At 37.3% G+C, this 21,197-nt stretch overlaps 1 protein-coding gene across 2 annotated transcripts in view; it reads right to left on the minus strand.

The window, feature by feature from the left end:
• Window positions 1-483: 483 nt before the first annotated feature.
• Mip (Myoinhibiting peptide precursor) overlaps window positions 484-21,197 on the minus strand; it is a 78,696-nt gene continuing 57,982 nt past the window's right edge. The window contains exons 2-7 of one of the 2 annotated variants that reach the window (XM_076126134.1): window positions 9,539-9,634; window positions 6,966-7,415; window positions 6,004-6,105; window positions 5,091-5,193; window positions 3,316-3,417; window positions 484-1,328 (exon numbers count right to left, since the gene is read on the minus strand). In XM_076126134.1, the coding sequence (XP_075982249.1) occupies window positions 1,306-1,328; window positions 3,316-3,417; window positions 5,091-5,193; window positions 6,004-6,105; window positions 6,966-7,415; window positions 9,539-9,634 (876 nt within the window). In that variant the 3' untranslated portion in view covers window positions 484-1,305. The remainder of the gene's footprint in view (window positions 1,329-3,315; window positions 3,418-5,090; window positions 5,194-6,003; window positions 6,106-6,965; window positions 7,416-9,538; window positions 9,635-21,197) is intronic. The other variant, XM_076126135.1, reaches the window with a different exon arrangement.

A 21,197-nucleotide genomic window follows, 5' to 3' on the forward strand; every position in this document is an offset into this window, starting at 1 on the left:
TTCGCTTACATCGATTTACAAGTAAGCTTTTATACAGCTGCATATTTCAGGATCCAGTTTACAGTCTTCGATGTACAGCGTGCAGTGATAGCGGTCGTGATATTTGAGTTTGTTGACAGATATTGTGCGAACGTGTTACATTCACAACGGATGTAAACAAGTGAGGTGAATTGTACGACAAATATATTGTTTTATTGTACTCCGACTCTATATTATTTATACGGGACTTATAAAGGAAAACTGGTAGATTTTTTGTATAACGGAGTATTTATTAATATGCAGATTGTTCTATAATTATTGCGCGTTCTAAAGAAGGATTTTCTTTCTTCTCTCTGTATCCAAGTGTGTATGTGTTTGGGCGTTTGAGTGTAGTCAATACAAAATAATGTTTGATCTTATACTTTGCGAGAGTTTACTTGTTTATGACCTTTTATTTCTTTACTGTGTGGGTGAAGGTTCAGGGGAAAATAAAATAAAACTAGATTCGGCTTCCGAATAAACTTTTATTGGACAAACATGAACTTCTCTCGAAGCCTCATAGTACAATGTACATCAACTCGACTAGTAAAATACAATTAATTATCTAACTATACACTGATCGTGTAGTACGACTCATGTACTTACACCGTTACACTTAATATCAAATGTCGTAAAAATAAAAGCTATTTCTTAATGTAAATATATTATATTTGATAAAAATTTCGTTTACACTAGAAGGTGACATAGTAAGAACTATATTTGTACGAGTATTTAATTTTGAAGCGCATTGCAAGTAATGGGACTGTGTGGAAATAAATTTAAATGATTAAGATAAATGCTTTAAATGAAATGTTCGTGTCCCGTTACTGTGAACGAAGTGTAAGCGCGGCGTGAAACGGAACGTTGTACAAAAGCAGATAGGAACTCGACCGCCACAAGTAATACGCCTCACTGGTTGGAAGTGAAACGGATTACCTGTACATTAATACTCTGTGGTACAAGACAAATATGGCGCGAATCGCCATCTTTCAACTCATTACATTACATAAAATATTGATGGAAAATGCCGATAAACGATAAATAGAACTTATTTAATTTAAATAAACACTTTCGAATACAATGTTTTAATACAATTCGATTAAATTGTTATAATATAGTTACAGTAGTTACAGGTATCGCAGAGTTCTACAATATAGCTTGGTTATATTGAGTTAAACATGACTAAACAAGGAGTATAGCAAGTCGGACAGACAGACAGTTGTACCTAAGATATGACAGTTGTTACATAATAGTTAGTTATATTATATAATACACAGTTCCGGTAGTCTAGGCCTCATCCCGCGCGCTCTCTGTGGACATTCAACACACATATTAATAAACAAACCAAATTAATTAAAAACACATCTTCTAAAAAACATTCACAAAATATGTACAGAGTTGAGTTTTTTTAGTGTTGCTTACATCTCACTGAGTTATTCGTAATTAAAAGAGGTGTAATTTGATTAAATTCTGCGGCGTTTTGTAAATAACATGATTTTGTGATTCTGTTAGCGTACATTCATTGGTTTATTTAGATTTAAATATACATCTGACTCTGGCTTAAGGCTAAATTACAATTAACGTCTTATTTTTGTAATTTATTTGATATTGGTTTTTAATTTGGCACGAGTGAGAGGAACAATGTAAGCCGGCGGGCGCCAAAGTTCCTCACTACCCAACGAGCCGGAATTACTCGATTTAATTACAATTTTACTACTTATTGGACTTATGGCTGATTTTGTTTGCCTTAACACCAAGTTTTGTTGGTTTCTAACTTTTCCTTCCAATGGTTAAGCACTTTGATTCTTTACACCACGATTACGTAGTTACCTACTGGAATTTATAGCAAAATATATTCTAAACACGGTTTTTGTGACTGTTGCTTAATTTTCTCAAATACGTTTAAATACAGTCGATATATTTAACGTCCCGAGGGGTGAGCCCGCTGCCATTTTCGGGACAAACTTTGGGCTTCTAATTAAAATGGTATAATGGAAAATCTTAACAACTGTTTTGACCCAAACATTAAGTACTTTGTTATTTCATGAACTACCGCTTGACCTATAAGATCATTTATTAAAATATATATTGTTATAGTACAATACTTTATGAAAAACAATGTATTTATTAATTAGTTGGATCGATAACTAAGTTATGGTTAATGTATCAAAGCAAATCAACGCACTAAGATTATTCTGGATAATGATCTTACGTTTGACTTCAAGTTAGCATTAATTATGTGCATTGATACTGGTATTACTCAATATGATTTAACTAAAATATTGTAAGCTTACATTTTAAGTTAGTATTAGGTTAAATGCTCAAATGAATTGTATAAAATTTCGATTCAATTTATTTAGTACCGACTCTACATAGTTTAAAGACTATTTTGACATTCTAAATTTACTTTTACTTCCATCTTAAAGTAAGAATTTAACAAAGATTCCTGCTAATATAATACACAACATAAACTTTTCCTATATAAAGATGAGATTAAAACATCTTTCCGACACTATAGCCACGACTAGGCATACAAATAAACCGATACATTTGAATAACTCCAAAGTAATTTTCGTAGTAGTGTTTGAAACACAAGTGAGTTCACCAGTTGACTGGCCACGGAGTCGAACGTGGAAACAATCGCGTCACTCGATCAATGTTCCACACTTGTGACTTCTTCGTATGACTGCTCAATAACACACCGAGTATGTTATATTCTTTATTTCGCTTGTTTTGTTTTATATGTTAAGTTATTGTTCACGATGTTCGATGTTCTACTTCATTTGTTATCATGTTTCAATGAATTTTGTTTTGTTATTTGTTCAAGTGCGAAGAAGTTTTAGTTTGGTCGTCTAAAGGCAAGTAGTTATCTAGGAGACATAGTTAATTATATACTTACAACAGTCTAAAACATAAAAGTGAATGGCCGAGAGATCACATCCAATGAGAATGTTCGTTTTGTAAAGTAGGTACCTTAATAATATATGTTTTTTCTCTTCAGTCTTGTATTTGATTATAAATATCTAGTTAATTATCTTAAACATTTAAGGAAGTTCTATGTACAGTAGCTTAATATTTACAAATTGCCTACAGTAACACAGATCTAACACCAAACAAGAAGAGATACAGGAAAGAAGAGAAGAAGAAAGAAGGAGAAGCTCTACAGAACTAACTACAGTCCGCTAGGCGAGACACAAGATAGACAGGATACAGTAGTGCGAGAGAGACAACAACTACAGTGCTCATCAACGATCTACGAGGTATGTGTGTCTGGAAGTGGCGCGTGAGCGTGGTTACCGTGGTCATCGTCTATTGCGTCCGCGTCCCACTGCGCCGAGCGCTTGCCCCACATTCCTCTTAAGTTAGTCCAGGCGGGCTCGCGCTTCCAGTAATACGATCCTGTAGCATTGACACACATACGTCACCATCGCGCCATCTCTCTAACATCTAACAATGATGTATGTTATTTGTTTCACACCCTGTACAGTGTACACATGTGCACGTACACAGAGCACGCGCGGTGCATCCCGATCACGCCGTGTGCGCCAAACATCGGTGCACATAGTGTACTCGCTAACATTCGTTCGCGACGCAGCACTTGTGCTGTCTACCAACAACTGTTCCCAAACTTTAATTTATGTTCACGATTTGTGTATTCGGCAAATCCCACGCGCAGTGCCAATTATTTCCTACACGCGCAGTGCCAATAAAACCTTACTTTCCGTAAGACAGATTTACCTTATCATTAACATCCCACCAAATGATATTTATTACAAAATCTAATTCGTGACGCGATAAAAGCTCAATTGAAATCAAAAATGTAATGGAAGACTTTTATAAATACACGTGAACGGATCATATTTTTCATTAAGTCGCTCGTCGTTAAATTAATACGAAATTATGAATTTTAACGCGTGAAAAAATCCCTGTGAGCGTCTGTCGGCGGCGGCGGAGAGGGAGGCCATATTGACACGGAGGCTATTTAATTTAAAAAGGCGGCGGAGGATTATTATCTAATTCGGTCGCAGGCTCGAACAAATTCCAACTTGGCTACAAATTTATTACAGGCTTGTGGGGCGTAGTTTAAATTACACACGGAATGAAGGGACACTTTATTAACGACGCGACGCGACGCGGCTCGGCGCGGAGCACAGCGGAGCACAGCGGAGACGAGCGGAGACACCTCACACTAATACACCTAACTGTTAACTTATCCATTTAATCTTCATCTCGTATTTACTATTAAAATAGTTCTTAATACCAACTTAAGTCTTAAGTGAAATATATCCTGGAGCAAAGCAATTAGGGTAATTCGTAACTTGTTGACTGTGAGGAACGATTAGCATTTAATAAAGACGAAGACAATATCAACGTGAAACTTGATCCGTTATCTTTTAAACTAAACTTTGTTAATCGTCACGTTAGACGGCGCTCGGCGGCACTCGGCGGCGGCAGACAATGAGTGAACCGATCAATTAAAGCGAGTCATCAATCAGCGCGCGATAATTGCACGCACTGTTATTGTTTCAGTTCGCTTCACGACGCGACGTCTGACTGAAGCGCCATTTGTTATTCTACTTTTATGAGCCGCGCTCAGCTTTAAGCGCCGCTGATTGATTGTCCACCAGACGTTTCCAAACTGACTACTCAACGAGATAACACAAACGCTAACTTTGAATAAAATAATTAATACTAGCGGGGTCTGAAAATCGGTCTTCGTCTTAGTGAATATTTCACAGATAGTATTTTTGACTTTGTACCTCTAGAAATCTTGAAATTATGAAAAATAAATGATAACTTCACTTCCTTGAAATAGTAAATTGATTAAAAATATGATCTTTTATACCTTGATCAAACTGTGTATTAGTGGTGACGATGATCATATATTATCTATTTAAAGACAACATCATATGGTTACAGTTGGAAAACTGCACGTATGATGCAGGGGTCATTGATTTGAGATCAATATTATGAATTTGGTATATAGAGAGACCCTAAGCGTTGTTAAGAATCCGATGGACATAATAAGTATTGTAGAACGATATTAGGTGATAGTATAATGTGATATGTACCGCTGTTGTACTGTGCCTGCTTGACAGGTCGCTTGCCCCAGGCGCCGTGCAGCGCTGACCACGCCTTCTTCTCCGGGCTCTCCATGCGCTCGCTGTCCTGGATCTATACCACATAGAAAGACTGTTAGACTGGAGTAGCAGCTCAACTATATGTGTAAAAGTATTTTGCCACTTTTGAACTTGTCTTCCATATATATATTTTAAAAATATAAATACCTACATATATTTTATTTTATTTTATTCGGAAAACAAACAGTTTCTAAATCTAGGGTTACAACTACATACTTAACAAATAACCATTTATGTGTTATTTGTTAATAACCCTAGATTTAGAAACTGTTTGTTTTCCGAATAAAATAAAATAAAATATATGTAGGTATTTTAGAATGCAGCTCATTTCGTCGTCAGCAATACATACGAGTGTACGACAGCTATATTAAGGAAAGAAGCAGTTTTTTCAGTAAACGGGTCTTAAATCTTGCATCCATAAAAGAGACCAATGATCTAGATATAAAGTTTAAAGTAGTATACAGTCTTTTGTTAGAGCTGTCGATATTTCATAGAAGATTCTTCTATGAAATATCGACATTCATTTTGGACGATGAAATCGTGGACTTGACGCTTTCTAGTTTTGAAGATTAAACCTTATTAACGTTATAACCTTCTTAGTTATTATTACCTCTACAGTCGGAAGAACAATTACATTTATTTGTAAATTAAGAATACATTTTCTAAACAAAAAGAAATGGACTTTCGACCATTGAAAGTTAGTCCACTTAAAAATGTATATATGCGAGTGAAAGTCGCAGCAAACATTATGTAAAGTAGCCAAGTTGTTGGGAGTTGTTCGTCAATAATATTTGCGTGAGGAGTGTAGGGGGTGTAGGGGGTGAAGGGGAGGGGCGGTGGTCACCTGTTGCAGAGGAATCAGTTGTTCGATGGCGGCGTCGATCTCCTCGTAGTCCGGCTCGGCCGCGCGCTTGCCCCACGAGCCGTGGAAGTTAGCCCACTTCTCCTGGGATACCAACAACAGTACGTTAGTTTAACAAAATACATATAGTTAGTCTGTTGTCTTTTCTATCACTTATGTTTAAGTTTTGGTCAGTGAAAGATGACACCGATGTTTTTTTCCGGTTTATTCTTGACTGACTAAAGCTAAAACTCTCGTTACATAATTGTTTTACGTAGTTGCCAGTTATTTGCGATTTCCTACTACTATGGCTTATCGACAAACTTACGAAAATCTGATCAGCACCGCCAGGGTATTTCTTAAACTACATACTTCCTTAGAATAATTTTAAATTTAAAACGTTCACTAGTCGATAATGACTGTATGGACTGTAGAAAATTGAGCTACTAATATCTAAAAATAAGTATGGTACCCCGAAATCGCTAATTTTGCTGATCTATTACAGATCACTTCACAAGACGAGAGGTATTCTTCGAAATAATAAGTAATTAGCAACAGAAGGAATGATATCTAATACTTGTTGAGCCGGATGTCCGACTGACTGGAGTCTTGTAAGTAGATTACGAGGCGGGAAGTTCGCCAGTTCGCGTCGAACACCCACGCGACACACGTCCACGCGTCTTACCAACTATATCAATCAATTCCACTTGCTTCCTATGACATTCAAAGTATTAGGTAGTGTGTGTAGTCATAGTCAGTGACACACGAAATATTGCCGTATTGTGTTTGTTCGCGGATCAGTTGAGCAGACGCGATCGTCATGTGACTGACCAATAACAAGAGGGGAAAGGTCAAGTGAAAAACTTATCCAACTGAATGATTAAGTTATCGCGCACGCCGATGCTAACTCGATTGTATAGTTTAACCCTTAAATAAACTTAGTACAATAAATGTTGGTAACTCACAGGTCCTCGCTTGCCCCACGCCGAGCTCATGTCCTGCCAGCCTCGCTTGCCCCAGGCAGACGACATGTCTTGCCAGCCGCGCTTGCCCCAAGCCGAGGACATATCTTGCCAACCACGCTTGCCCCAGGCGGAGGACATGTCCTGCCAGCCGCGCTTGCCCCAGGGAGCTTGAGACATGTCCCTCCAGGCACGCTTTCCCCAGGCCGAGTTGAGATCCTGCCAGCCCCTCTTGCCCCAGGCGGAGTTAAGGTCTTGCCAGGCGCGCTTGCCCCACGCGCTGCTCATATCTTGCCAGCCGCGCTTGCCCCAGGCCGAGTTGAGGTCCTGCCAGGCGCGCTTGCCCCAGGCACTGCTCATGTCCTGCCACCCTCGCTTGCCCCAGCCGCCGCCGCCGTGCAGGCTCGACCACGCACGCTTCTCTTCTTCAGTTAATTCTACTTCGTTGTCATTCTGCAACAAAACCACTAACTTGAGATCCATTCACTTCATATCCCTGTACAGTTTCTCGGATTATTTTCATATTCACAATGCGCTCGCTACTTTATTTGTCGCACGCGATGCGAGACAAGCTACTTAGACATAATTGCGCAGATATTGAAATCCTTGCACCGCAATTTTATAAAATGGAATTGCTTTGACATAAAGAAAAAGTTTTCTTTCAGTCGCTGAAAGATTTCTTACGTACAATGCGGTAAGCATTCTATTAGGTTTGTTTATTCACAGAACACTCGGTATCGGTACAATTGGCTGGAACAAAGCTTGAGGGAATTGTTGAATTGTTCCACGAAAAAAGCGTCGGCCACGACATTAGCGCCGCGCGACTGAACACAACTTGTTTTATTATTCTATTAAAGCGTTCCGCCGCCTCTCAGAATGTTAATTGTGTTGTTGTTCAGATCAAAGTGCCCCAAACTGAGACACCGCCTCAAAAAAACATTCTCCTTATTCTCATACAACTGTAATTTTACTTCATTTACTACTTAATGGACATATAACATTAATTTATAGTAAGGGAACCAATTTCAAGTGTGTCACAGGTACAAACAACTAACCATAACAAATGCAAAATGTTATATTATTCAAGATGATAGAAATACTTGCTTTGAAAACCGCGGATATTTTTCAACCAAAATTCTTCTTTTGTAAAGCAGTATCATTCTCTAGATGGTCAAACTACAAAGACCGAAACTACAAAGGGAATGCAATTTGTGAATATTTGAGTACAAGTTATTGTGTAGTCGCATTACTCGCTAGCAATGGCACCGCTCACTGTGGACTGTGGACGAAACCTCACAAGTTTCACAGTGCCTCTTGAAATTCTCCCTTTGCGTTTGTTCAAGTTTTTACATCGAGAGTTCGCTCCGAGCGCAGTTACTACAATGTGTTTGTGCCACAGAGGCGAGCGTCGTAAACTCAGTTGTAAACACAATCTCATAAGCTCTTCTATTTTAAAGCTCCTTATAAAACTATGAAGGAATTTCTTCTGATGATTAAGACACAAAGGATTTTATGTTTCATTCTGTGTGTGTTTGTTACGTTCTCTCGTTGTTACGACGGACAAACGATTTGAATATAAGTTGTAGGAGGCGAGACTGCTGAAGCCGCGGACCAAGATATTACAATATCATAAATAAGCATGAAGGCGACTGTATCGAGAGTCGACAATTTATAAGTGAGGAACACGGAGAGCGAAATATCAGTCGACAATATTCTTGTATACAGTTTAAGAGCTTCAAGTGGTGATTAACAATTTGGAGCGTATTTTAATGATTATTATTAGATATTGGGGTTATTTTCTGGTTCAAGAGAAACGGAAAGGAGTAGAAATATAAACCTAAGGGTCACAAAATTACAGCAATAACTTTCATCTATCGAAATAAACCTAGATTTAGTACAAAAACGTTCCTCAAGGAATAAAATATTGCTCTTTTTATGGGAAAAGGAGTGATGTATCGAAAAATATGTTGTATAATATGATAAGTCATTCATCACTGTAATTCATTGTCCTATTTCGACAGTGGACAGTGTTTGAATAATGAATGGCAGCTCCATTACGTCGTGATCGGGTTCCAATTAATTTGATGGTGTCCGGCCGTGCTGTGCCGTGTCACACCGTGTCACACCGTGCCTGGCTACTCGTTCAAACTTACTTACATAATTGGGGCATTTGAAACAATTTTACTGGTAACTTACAGTTTTGCTACAATTGTTTGGAGTTATGTTATTTGTTTCTTGATTGTTATTGTCTAAAAGATTTTATTGTACTGTTACGTAGCTAGAGCGTAGTATATTTAGCGTAATGACAACCAACCAAGCAAATGAGGTTTTATTTATAAAAGCATAGTAACATATTAAAACTACATGGTGTCTTCCTAGCTGATATTTGGGTACGGTGGTCAGTTTCATCGAAATAAGCCAATTGCGCGGGACTTATTACTTTTGGGCCCGACCCAGGATTCGAAATCAAATCTCGACTATATACTATCGACTGCGCTATGATTATGTTCTTATTGCAGAGAGGTGGTATATGTTATCTAAATGTGTGACTATGTGTATGTGTGATGGTAAGTTACCTGTGGTGCGGCGACGTCGCGATGGGCTTCATCGGCGACGGCGACCGCCAGGGTGGTGATCGCGGACACCCACAGCGCGGCCACGCAGTAACGCATCTGTTGACAAACAAACAACATGTTAATATCAACACAATTATAACAGAGTATCACCAGGGACATACGAAACACAGAAGAATAATTCGTAAAAACGGTAAATAAAAACGTTGAGATGAAACCTTGCTTGTCTGAAAGTTTCTTGGCGTGCACAGTGGACTGAAATCTTACCTCCTATTTGTGATTTTTTCTTGGTGAGGGGCACCAAAAACTATTATAGTAATGATAACCTATTGACCTAGGGATTCAAACGGTAAACTGCGACACATTAGTTGCAAGCCTTGCGAGCGACCTTATTATTTGTAAACACTTAGTGTTCAAGACATAAGATTGATTTGTAAAACTTAAGGAAGATTTCCCTATACATGAAGAAATTAAACGACCAAGTAAACATAAGAAAGCATGTTCTCCAAGGATTCTTGTTTGTACCATGAACAAAGGCTTGTCGTAAATATTTAACATGGCGTTGATCCCCAGCCAGCAGTAATTGTTTCATCGCATAATTAACTACGATACATTACTTATTAGTTCATTAACGAGTGAGGATCAACTCCTCACGGGAGGGAACTACACTGTCTTCAAAAACGTTATCAAATATGACAGCACTTTTTGTAATTTAATCGTTTCGGACTTATATTAATTTTATTGAATTTAAGGAGTTAGGTATGTTACATAAAAAGTTATGAATAAAAGTGATGTATACAGATAGAGAAACCATCTGATTTTTTTTAGTAATATTAAAACAGTTTGATTGCTTGAACGATAAGTAATAGTAACTGTGTTTAGCTTATTGATGACATGCGGATGGTTAAATATACATGTATATCATATCGTTTGTAAAAAAAATGATTTTCTGAAATTTTTATTTCAATGCTTCATGGCAACTGGATTGAGAAAGTTATTTCTATTAGTGCTCGATCAAATGTCAATATTCTAAAAGAAAATCAATAGTGTTTTAGATACATGCATCACATCCATAAAAAAGTGTAGTGCCTTCGAGTGAATATAATTTTTTTTCAAAGGGCTAAAATAATGTCTACACTATGTTGACGCGCGCTGTCCACGAGGCCTACAAGGCTATATTTGCGATAGGTCAGTGCGCTACACACACACACACACACACACACACACACACACACACACACAGCTCTATTTACAACCAAGTATTAATAAACTAGCGCTTAGAACACAATGTTTAAAGTCTTATGTTCAAGTAATATGAGGTGAGGTAAGCCTCGCGGGTCGGCGCGCGTCATGCTCGGGGTCACACATCCTACAGGTGTTTGTACTGACTTACTCAACTCGGTGACAAATATACCAGCCGTATGACGAACAGTAGTACAGACTCTTACTCTGTGTCAAATATGTAAAACTTAGAAGCATTTTATATGCTGTTATCTATGCATATAAAATTACTTGTCCAGACTGACTGATAATCATCGCACAGCCTAAACGGTAGAAGATGGAAACATGAAATTTGGACAAGGGTTTCTTTTATGAGGGAAGAAGAAATTTTAAGAAAGAATTTGTTGTCATCAACCCCTTGAGGGGTAACGTAAGGGATGAATTTTTGTATGGAACTTCGTTATTTTTGGAGCTAGAAGCAAGAAATTAAGTTGTCAGTATTTTAATTTTCATTAAAAATAAGGAAAAATGTGTTTCAGTTAGTGATGGGACTCGAATCACGATTGATTCGGATGATTCGAATCAACGTAATTCTAGCTCGATTCGAATAACATTTTGTTTTGATTCGAATCATGACCCGATTCGAATCAACACCCTGATTCGAATCATTTTCTTTGATTCGAATCTGTCATAGACGTTAAGTCTACTTAAGCGGTTGAGTAAATAGAATTCGTTCATTTTTTTTACTTGTAACTTTAATGTTTTCTTACGTTAAAAGTTTATATAGTTTCTAAATAATCTTATTGACATTTGTAGGCAACCTAAATTAGTTTTTTTTGTTTTTAAAAGAGTGTTTATCTAATTTTTGTGGACTTTGAAGGGTGTGTTTGGAAGAGGATTGCAGTGACTTAACAGGACTTAGGTTTTGTGATTTTAAGCATAATTAACGATTGTTTTTGTTGGTGAGAGACATTATTATTTAGTTATATACAGACAGATGCAAAAATAAAGTGCAACGGCATTTGGACCAACTTGTTGTGAACTTTTAATTTTTGTTGTATTGGAAGTTTGAGTTCGTTTTTTCTACTCCTTGTTGAATTAAAATTTAAAAATAATGGCGCCGACGAAAAAAAGTGGTGTCTGGGATTTTTTCACTAAAAATGAAGAAAAAACTACGTGTAATATGTGTAAAACAGCATATTCAAAAATAAATAATACGACTAATCTGCTCAACCATTTAAAAAGAAAACACCCAGTGCAATACAACGAAAAATTCAATTTATCTGAGCCAGAGCCACAGCCATCAACCAGCACAGAACCTGATGAAATACCCAGAAAAAAACAGACAACATTGCTCCAATTAACCTCAAAAGTAAAATTATCAAGTGCCGAAAAACGAAAGATGGACAAAGCATTGCTGAATCTCGTTGTATGGGACTATCAACCACTAAGCATCGTTGAACAAAAAGGTTTTGTAGAATTTACAAAAGCGCTAAATTCTAATTACGAACTTCCGTCGCGTAAAACCCTGTCCATAAACATGCTTCAGGATCATTATAAAATATGTCGCGCAGCAGCCCAAGAAAAGCTAAAAGATATAGATAATATTGCGTGTACAACTGACCTGTGGTCTAGTGACAGCAACCGCAGTTACGTTACCATAACTGCCCATTTTATCGCAGACAGCAGATCGCAGGCCATCACAATTAGCACAAAAGAAGCTGATTTTGACCACAGCGCCTTGGCCATATCGGCGTCAATTAGAGAATCGCTTGATGAGTGGGAAATATTTGACAAAGTTGTGGCGATTGTCACTGATAATGCCGCTAATATGAAAAAGGCTGTAAATGAGCATTTAAATAAAAGAAACCAGTTTTGTGTGGCACATACCCTCAATTTGGCGATTGGTGACTGTATGAAGGATGACGGTGGTGCTGATGATAACCCAGAATCTGTAAACGCACCTAAACTTCAGGAATTGCTCAGTAAATGTCGTACTATTGTATCACACTTTAAACACAGTGATAAATCCTCATACAAGCTCCGTGAAATGCTAAAAGTGATACAGGATATTGCAACTCGATGGAACTCGCAATACTATATGCTGTCTAGACTTCTCGAACTTAAAGTGATACCTCCTGATAACCTTACCAACGAAGAATGGATTGCTGTTGAGGATGTCGCCAAAATACTTAAACCAGCTGAGCAAGCGACTGGAATAGTTTCAGGAGAGAAATACCCAACGCTTTCATCAACCATACCTCTAATCAAGTCGTTGAAAGATGCAATTAGACGCAAAACCCCAGTATCTGAAGCAGGAAAGAAGCTACAAAGAGTTTTGCTTTCTGTACTTGAAAAGCGTTTAGGGGTTCTTGATTTAAACAAGACTGCCTGCAAAAGTACTTTGTTGGATCCTCGTTTTAAGAAAGAAGGGTTTTGTTCGAACGTTGTTGCTGAAAGAGCATATCAGTGGTGTTTAACGGAATTAACCAGCGGTATTTCAGAATCCAGAAGATCCGTTACTGAAGACGTATTGGCAGCTGAAATTCTGCCAGGAACCTCGAATGCTACAGAGTCGCGGGATTTAGACGATGATCTCTGGTCCAGTTTTGATGAGAGGATGAGAAATGTAACCGACAGCGCTCCAATTACTAATGCCGGGATTTCATTAAAACAATACGTTGAGAGTGATTATTTAGACAGGAAGGGTAATCCGTTGACGTATTGGGAAAATCGAAAAAACACCTATCCCGAATTGTATAAAATGGCTATCAAATATTTATGCATCCCTGCCACTTCAGTTCCAGCTGAAAGAGTGTTTTCCAAAGCGGGCCTTTTGTGCAATCAGAGACGCAATAGGCTGGACCCAAAAAAAGTGGACCAAATTTTGTTTTTAGACAGTTTTACTAATAATACTTAAATAATGTTTTTTTAGTTATTTACCTTCTTGTCCAAGTGCCATTTCTTTTTTGAACTGTTTTTTAGTTTTATTACTTAAGAATTAAGTATTTTTATTTAATTTTTTTATAATTGTTTGTTTGTTTTCTATTGGTTACTTACTGAAACCGAGGGTTTTTTATTGCACACTCACACTACTCATTTAAAACGTGAAGTAATTACATTCTTGTTTCATTAAAATACTTTTTCTTATGGATATAAATTAAAACTTAATTAAAAACTACCTGTGTTGTTTATATTTTTGCCTTATATTTATAGTTCGTTATTAGCTGTGTATCCTCCCTCCGGTCTAGATCGAACATAGAATCGACAAATCGATTCGATACATATCGGGTGATATATTTATTTAACCATTTATGTACACACAATTCTTAATAGTAAACGGTAATAAAACTATTTAGTACATAGGTACTGCTTATTTCTAAAGAAATTTCTTCCAGCAGACCTGCGAAAGGAGAAAAGCGTTAAGAAACGGTAGACACAGTGTGTAGGGAGAGTAACAATGAAGGCGCCAATTAAGTTGGCACAGAATAAAAGTAAACTAATAAACTATATATACAAAGAAATAAACTAATATTAGAATAACTAAAATACTGTAACTAATATAAATATACTTAATGAATTAAGCAGAAAGATAGTGTTCTTTAACACGTCTTTTAAATAAGATATAGACTGCGAGTTTCGGATGTTATGCGGAAGCGAGTTCCACAGTCTTACTGCATGAACGGTAAAGGAAAAGGAATAAAAGTCGGTTTTATGGGGTTGGAATTTGAGGAGAGTTCTAAGGTGGGACCTACAAGGAGCATCAAAGGGGCGTGCATACGAAAAACGCTCTCGCAGGTAGGAGGGGTAAGAGGGATTATGGAGGATATTAAATAGGAGACATAATATTCGAGTGTTTCTGCGAAGACGGATGGGGAGCCACTTGAGATCCTTGCGAAACTGAGAAACGTGATCAAACTTACGTAGACCAAAGACAAAACGAATACACAAATTTTGCAAGCGCTCAAGTTTATTCAAAAGCTCCTCGGTGGCATCCAGATAGCAGGCATCAGCATAATCGATAATAGGCTGAATGAGAGATTGGGCAAGGGAGATTTTCGTTTTCAAGGGCAATAGAGTCTGGAGGCTTTTAAGCGAGTGAAAGGAAAAGTAAACCTAACGACTAACTTCATTGACATGAGGTCGCCATGAGAGATTGGAGTCAATCAATACACCTAAGTTTTTAGAAGTATCTGAGTAGGCGATAGGTACACCATCAAGGCATAACGGCGACAGAGATGACATATCGAGGGCATTGCGAACATACCGGCTGCCTATGATCATGGCCTGGGATTTTGATGGATTTATAAGTAGGCCATAAGACCTAGCCCAAGAACTGATAGAATCCAGGTCACGATTCATAGCAGCAATGGCAGAGTCAGCATCGTTTATAGGAAAATGCCGGTACAGCTGCAAGTCGTCTGCATACAGGTGAAAATTGGAAGATATAACTCTGGTAACTGAGTTTATGAAAATGGAAAATAGGAGAGGAGACAGAATATATCATTATTTTGATTCGAATCATCATTTTGATTCGAATCATCGTGTTGATTCGAATTAAGATTCGAATCGAACCAGGATGATTCGAATTGATTCGAATCCGTATTTTCGATTCGAGTCCCGTCACTAGTTTCAGTGTTTTTTTAAAATCACCTCTTTAGGAGATAAAGTCGGGGACTAAAGTCAGGGGATAAAATCGGGAACTAAAGTCAACGTTTATTTTTCCTAACTTTTACTTGAGAGGAGCCGCGCCAGGTCCACTAGTTATATATTTTCTTAGCTATTCTTTGTCACTGGATGTGTGCAAAGAATACCAACAAAGGCAGTGAGCTTTATTTAATAAAGGAATGATTTGAACAGGTTTACAAATGCAACATTAACAACGAAACAATATCGTTGTTTCTTCATTATTTGTATGAAAGTGAAACTTCTGTAATAAGTAAAAGATCGTTTTCATCTTCAAATTAATATCAGAAACCGAGTATTAATTGAAGAAGACTTGCTAGTTGCGATTGTAATTAATTTCATCAGTGGTTTAACCAAATTATAGACTTGCCCTTTAACAGCTTTGAATAATACTAAATTGTTAAACGGGTTTTAAACACGATGAGAAATTTATAGGTTACGATATCTTATTTGTTACTTCGCCTTAAAGTTCGTCCGCAATAAAAGCCATAGTCGGTCGAAACGTCTAGTAACAAATAAGGTATTATCATAAGTCTAGCCTTTTCCAACTATGTAGGAGTCGGCTTTCAGTCTCACCGGATGCAGCTGAATACCAGTGTTTTACATGGAGCGACTATCTATCTGATCTCCACAACCCAGTTACCTGGTCAACTATATGCCTTGGTAAGACTGATTATGAGCTTTTAAATTTTCTAACTACTGTTAACGACTGCCAAAGATCTTAGAAAATTACAGCCACGTCCCACAATTTTACGAGCCATTCGAAACACGGAAAAACTCGATATGCATAATATGGTCATGGTCACCCATCAACTTCCCAACCTCGGCAAGCATAGCTTAACGTCAGAGATCAATCATACGGAGATTTAAGTATTATGCTTACAAAACCGCGATAGTTCAAAAGCTTCGAATAAGTTAACCACCAACCATGAACCAAGAAGAAAACCACGACCAAGCGATATTGTAGTTTATTAAGAAACAAGTGCAGAAGCTTTGTTCTCAAAGAGATGCAATCGTATCGTGTCCAAGTTTATCTGAACGAGGAACAACAATGTGGAATACTTGAGGAATCAACGCTTTATTAAAACTATTGTGAACTATTGTGAAGTGAAACACTTCGATACAAAGTAAATAAGTAGCTCTGCAGGTCGCACTGTTTATTTTACTTGTACGATATTTAAAACACAATTTTCTTGCTTTAAACAGACTTTTATTTGTTTATAAACCTTCATTTGTTTATGCATCTTGACTATTATTATTAGATTAAATCTAATTTACGGCAGTTTTAAATACTTTCTATCAATGTTTAGATAAAGTAGAATCCTTACTAAAGCTATACCACAGACAACGCGTCCACAGCCATAGACAAGTAGTATCTTTCAGTTTATCGTTACTTTGTTTCCTTTTGCTTTCTTGAATCTTTATGCGTTGCAACTTTTACCGAAATCAGTAAAAACTTCAAACATAATAATCGAAGATAGCAATCTATACATAGTTATGACAAAATATTAAAAATGGTTGTGCATTTTATATAATTCGTTTTCAATTGTCCCAATTATACAGTTTTTAACCTTTTAACTTAGATTTACAGTCATTACAGTGCTCAAATTGAATCAATTAAACAAAAAGAATCATCAAAGCGTAACGACGTGTTCACATTACGGCGGCCACTCACATCCCCTATAACAGCGAGTGTTGTAATCTACAGAACGAGCGACATTAGCCCCCGATCCCGCCGACATTTGTCCGACAGATTAGTCCACACGAACACCGCTATTTGTCCGAGTGACGGACTAATCGACCGACGCGAGGGCTGCCAGACCAGAGGCTATCACGAACCATTTGACAGTCTGGCTTCGAACTTATAAAATGTTTTGCAAAGTATTTATACAGTATCGCGTTTTTTGTTGTTTTTTGTGCTAGTTTTTAAATGATTCTATCTACTGTAATGAGTCAAAAAGAATTTGAAATAAGGTTTTTTATAATCAAAGTGTTTTGTAAATTAATGGACTGTTTATTATTTAATTGTAATTATGACTAATATTCGTATGTATCCTATATATGTATGCGTGTTAATTGTGAATGAGGCAAGAGAAGTTTGTAAGGATTGTACCAAGTAGCGTTCTTTGGTCTTTGCCTTTTCCTATGAAAAGAGGCCCGAAAATATATCTTTACGTATGTATTCGTGTCAATACTTGTACTCAATCGAGTTGTGTTCTTTTCTCGACGTGATTGCTCTATGTAGTTAAATTCTTTACAATAGTAGTTAACTTATTGTAAGTTTTTCTATACACACATTGATTAAGTAAAACTTTGACTTGAGTAAGTATCGCGTAATATTGCAACATATGACGTATTACACAATATTATTGCCAGTTTGGTTGATATTGTGCAATCGTTTCAACAGTTTTACATACAAAGTAACGTTCAAGTTATTATGCAAACATTGCATAATGTTACTATATGGTGGGTGGCCTTAGAGAACCACATCTATTTTGGAACACATAACTTGGTCACCCTGCCCTGCCCTCGTCTGTAAATCATAAAGCCGATTCGGTTCCATTCTTGTACATTTGTTCGACGATTGCCGATCTATTACTAGAGATTGATGTGTAACCTATCTGGGTTATTACCTAGGCGGTCTGGGGTCTTAACGGCAGTAAGTAATAGACACTCATATTTGTTTTGGCGTTATTCAATTGTGAAAATATCATTGAATGTAATTGGATGAGTGTTAAGTAATTGTTGAGGTTATTCTAAAGTGATTGTGGAGCTTTAATTGTTTCACGGAATCCAATCTTACTTTTCTATGAAGTAGACTGACCAACTGGGCTTTATAAATTCCTGCAACTCTAGTATTTATTACGTACTCTACGTAGTTTTCAATTGTCTTCAATTTATTGGAAACGATTGCTAAAATACGGGGAAGTACTGAAAATTTCGTCAAGAAAATGTTAATAACGTCCATTCCAAGAAGCCGAAATATCGCGACCAGCGGTCGCCTCTACAAGAATGAGTAGTTTCTCGTAAATCAAGTGAAATCGTTTGAAGCTAAATCTCATTCACTTAATGCAATTGTATTCGCGTCACATGTTCCTACCCAGTTAATGTTTGAGTGGTACAAGAGGTATTTGCGTGAGCAGGCGGCACCTCGCCTCGCTACACACCGTCGCGGCTCGTCACTCGACGCCAACTCCGAGAGAACACTCACACAGAACAGCTAAGTCGTCTGCGGTGTAAATGAACGCGAGTGCGGTTTGTCACTGATGAGTGGAAAACCTCCGTAAAGATTAATATCGTGTTACTAGCTAAATGGATTACAAAACGCTTTTGTGACTCATTGTATAATTGCTGTGAAATTTTGGTAGTTCTTCTCTCTCTCATACTTCTAGGTAAAATAGAGGTCTATTTTTTTTTATTTGTTTGCAATTAAGATGGTTACAGTCGAGAATCTATTGCCACGTACCAGACATGATACGAAAACGATTGTTTAGATTTCATAATTTGAAATTAGCTTAATAAAAACAAGTGTATACAGTGAATGTAGTATAAATATCAATTTAATTCAATATACATATTTGGGGGCTACTTTATTAGCACAAGACTGCAGGCGATATTCCATCGATCCATAGTACACATCTGTCACCACAGAAAATGGAAACTATAAAACGTTCTCCAATCGTTGCCTATTAAAGTAATGAACCAACCAACTGTGGGTCAGAGAGTAACAACAGGAGTTTGAAACTTGTTCAATAATAGTATATAAGAGATAAAACTGTACAGGTCCGGGCGAGAGCGTCCGGCGGCGGACCGGCGGCTGCTTTGTCCCACAGCCGATCTGTTCCGACTGCTAGTTTACTATGCGCGGTCAACCGGTGCCATTGTTCAAAGTTCATGCTACTTTAGCATCTGTTTATTGTATATTTATGTAATAGACAGCGGATGCAGCACCGACGGTGTTTACGGAAGTGTAAAACAAAAACTTCTGTTCGTGCAGAAAAGCTTTACATTTTTCTTGTGACACGTTTGATATAGATGCTTAAAGTTCCTGATGTGTCCTGAGGTTTAAGCTTCCTCTTTGATTTGGCACTATTCGTACATATTAGTAAGATGGAAATAAAATATATCCAAGCGGAATAATAGCCAGTTGCACAACACTTATAGCTATGAAACTTATCCACCGTTACATTTTGTGAATGGTTTTTGTGGATGGGTTATAATTTATATTCAGTGCATCTACGACACAAATCAGTATTAACCAGATATAGAACGAGGACGAGACATGATCATCAAATCATAACAAACTAGCTGACCCGCGCAACTTCGCTTGCGTCACATAAGAGAGAATGGGTCGAAATTTTCCCCGTTTTTGTAACATTAGCTCCTAATAGCCGTAGCGTGATGTTATATAGCCTAAAGCCTTTCTCGATAAATGGTCTATCTAATACTGAAAGTTTTTTTTAAATCGGACCAGTAGTTCCTGAGATTAGCGCGTTCAAACAAACAAACTCTTCAGCTTTATAATATTATAGTAATAGTATATAGTATAGTTTAGTATAGATGTGAAAGCTAGTTACGTTCAGTACGTGGTAATAAAGTTAATAGTTATATCAGATGTAAAACTAACACGATGAAAGTTTCAAATGAATTGGAGCGCGCGTTTGTTTCAGTCAAAAGCTTACCTGTTCAAATGTACTAGTTTATTGTGAGTTGTTTATAACACTAGTTTATGTCCCCTACTTCGTTGACGAGGTGTTTGTGGTGTAATAAACGTCACTGGTTGGAGGGTTCACACTTATTCTCATTAGTATTGCGTTAATTGTCCTTCTGACCGGTACTCCGACAGTCTAAAGTAACAAGTTTGTGTAATACACAGGTACAGTCTCTATTCCACTCTCATAAGGCATTGGGTCAGTACTTTGAATGACTGAAATATTAGGTCGGGCAAAAAGTCTTTTCGCATTATAGTATGTATGAACTTGTAATAAAATCTCTTTGGATTCAAGAATTACAAATGAGTACTCGGTTCATTAGGTTTCTTTCAGTGAGGTACCCAAATATCGAGCTTTTTTGTGTAGAGAAAAGATTTTATTGCAAGTTCATATAATGCGAAAAGACTTTTTCCCCGACCTAATAAGTGCTCTATACCATAGTTCTTATGTTTCGAGCAAAGGGGCCATCCATTAATTACGTGATTATTTTTTTAGCTTGCGTGATTAATGGACGGCCCCAAACATAAATAACCAAAAGATTTAGGAACAACATTTTACCTAACCTAGAATTTAAACCCGGGACTTCTACACAATCGCGTAGAATAACAGCTACAGTGCGAGTACTAATAAATACTTGGAAACGTTTGGCAACATTCTCATTTAAAACAGCCAGTATGTTAAGTACATAAGCATGATGTATGTAGCAGCTTGTGGAAGTAATCCCGCGCGGGACCCCCTGCACACCTTCACACAATACACACATACATACATACATACACACATACATACAGACAGACACGGTTCACATGAAATTGTTACTGTTTTCATTGTTATTGTTTTGTTATTAGGAGAAAGCTGTTATATGCGTGACTAATGTGAATGTTTTTCGTTTCAAAACAGTACAAATGGAACTTAGTTTTTCTAGTATCTATGCCTGCCTAAATTCTGTTAGAGTACTTGCTACTTAAGCATGTGACCACGGCTAAATTATCTTAAACAATCTGAGAAAATATGTTTTAATATTTAACTTATGTTTTAATAGT

The sequence above is a fragment of the Anticarsia gemmatalis genome, chromosome 18 (assembly GCF_050436995.1).
Source record: "Anticarsia gemmatalis isolate Benzon Research Colony breed Stoneville strain chromosome 18, ilAntGemm2 primary, whole genome shotgun sequence".
Classification (NCBI taxonomy): domain Eukaryota; kingdom Metazoa; phylum Arthropoda; class Insecta; order Lepidoptera; family Erebidae; genus Anticarsia; species Anticarsia gemmatalis.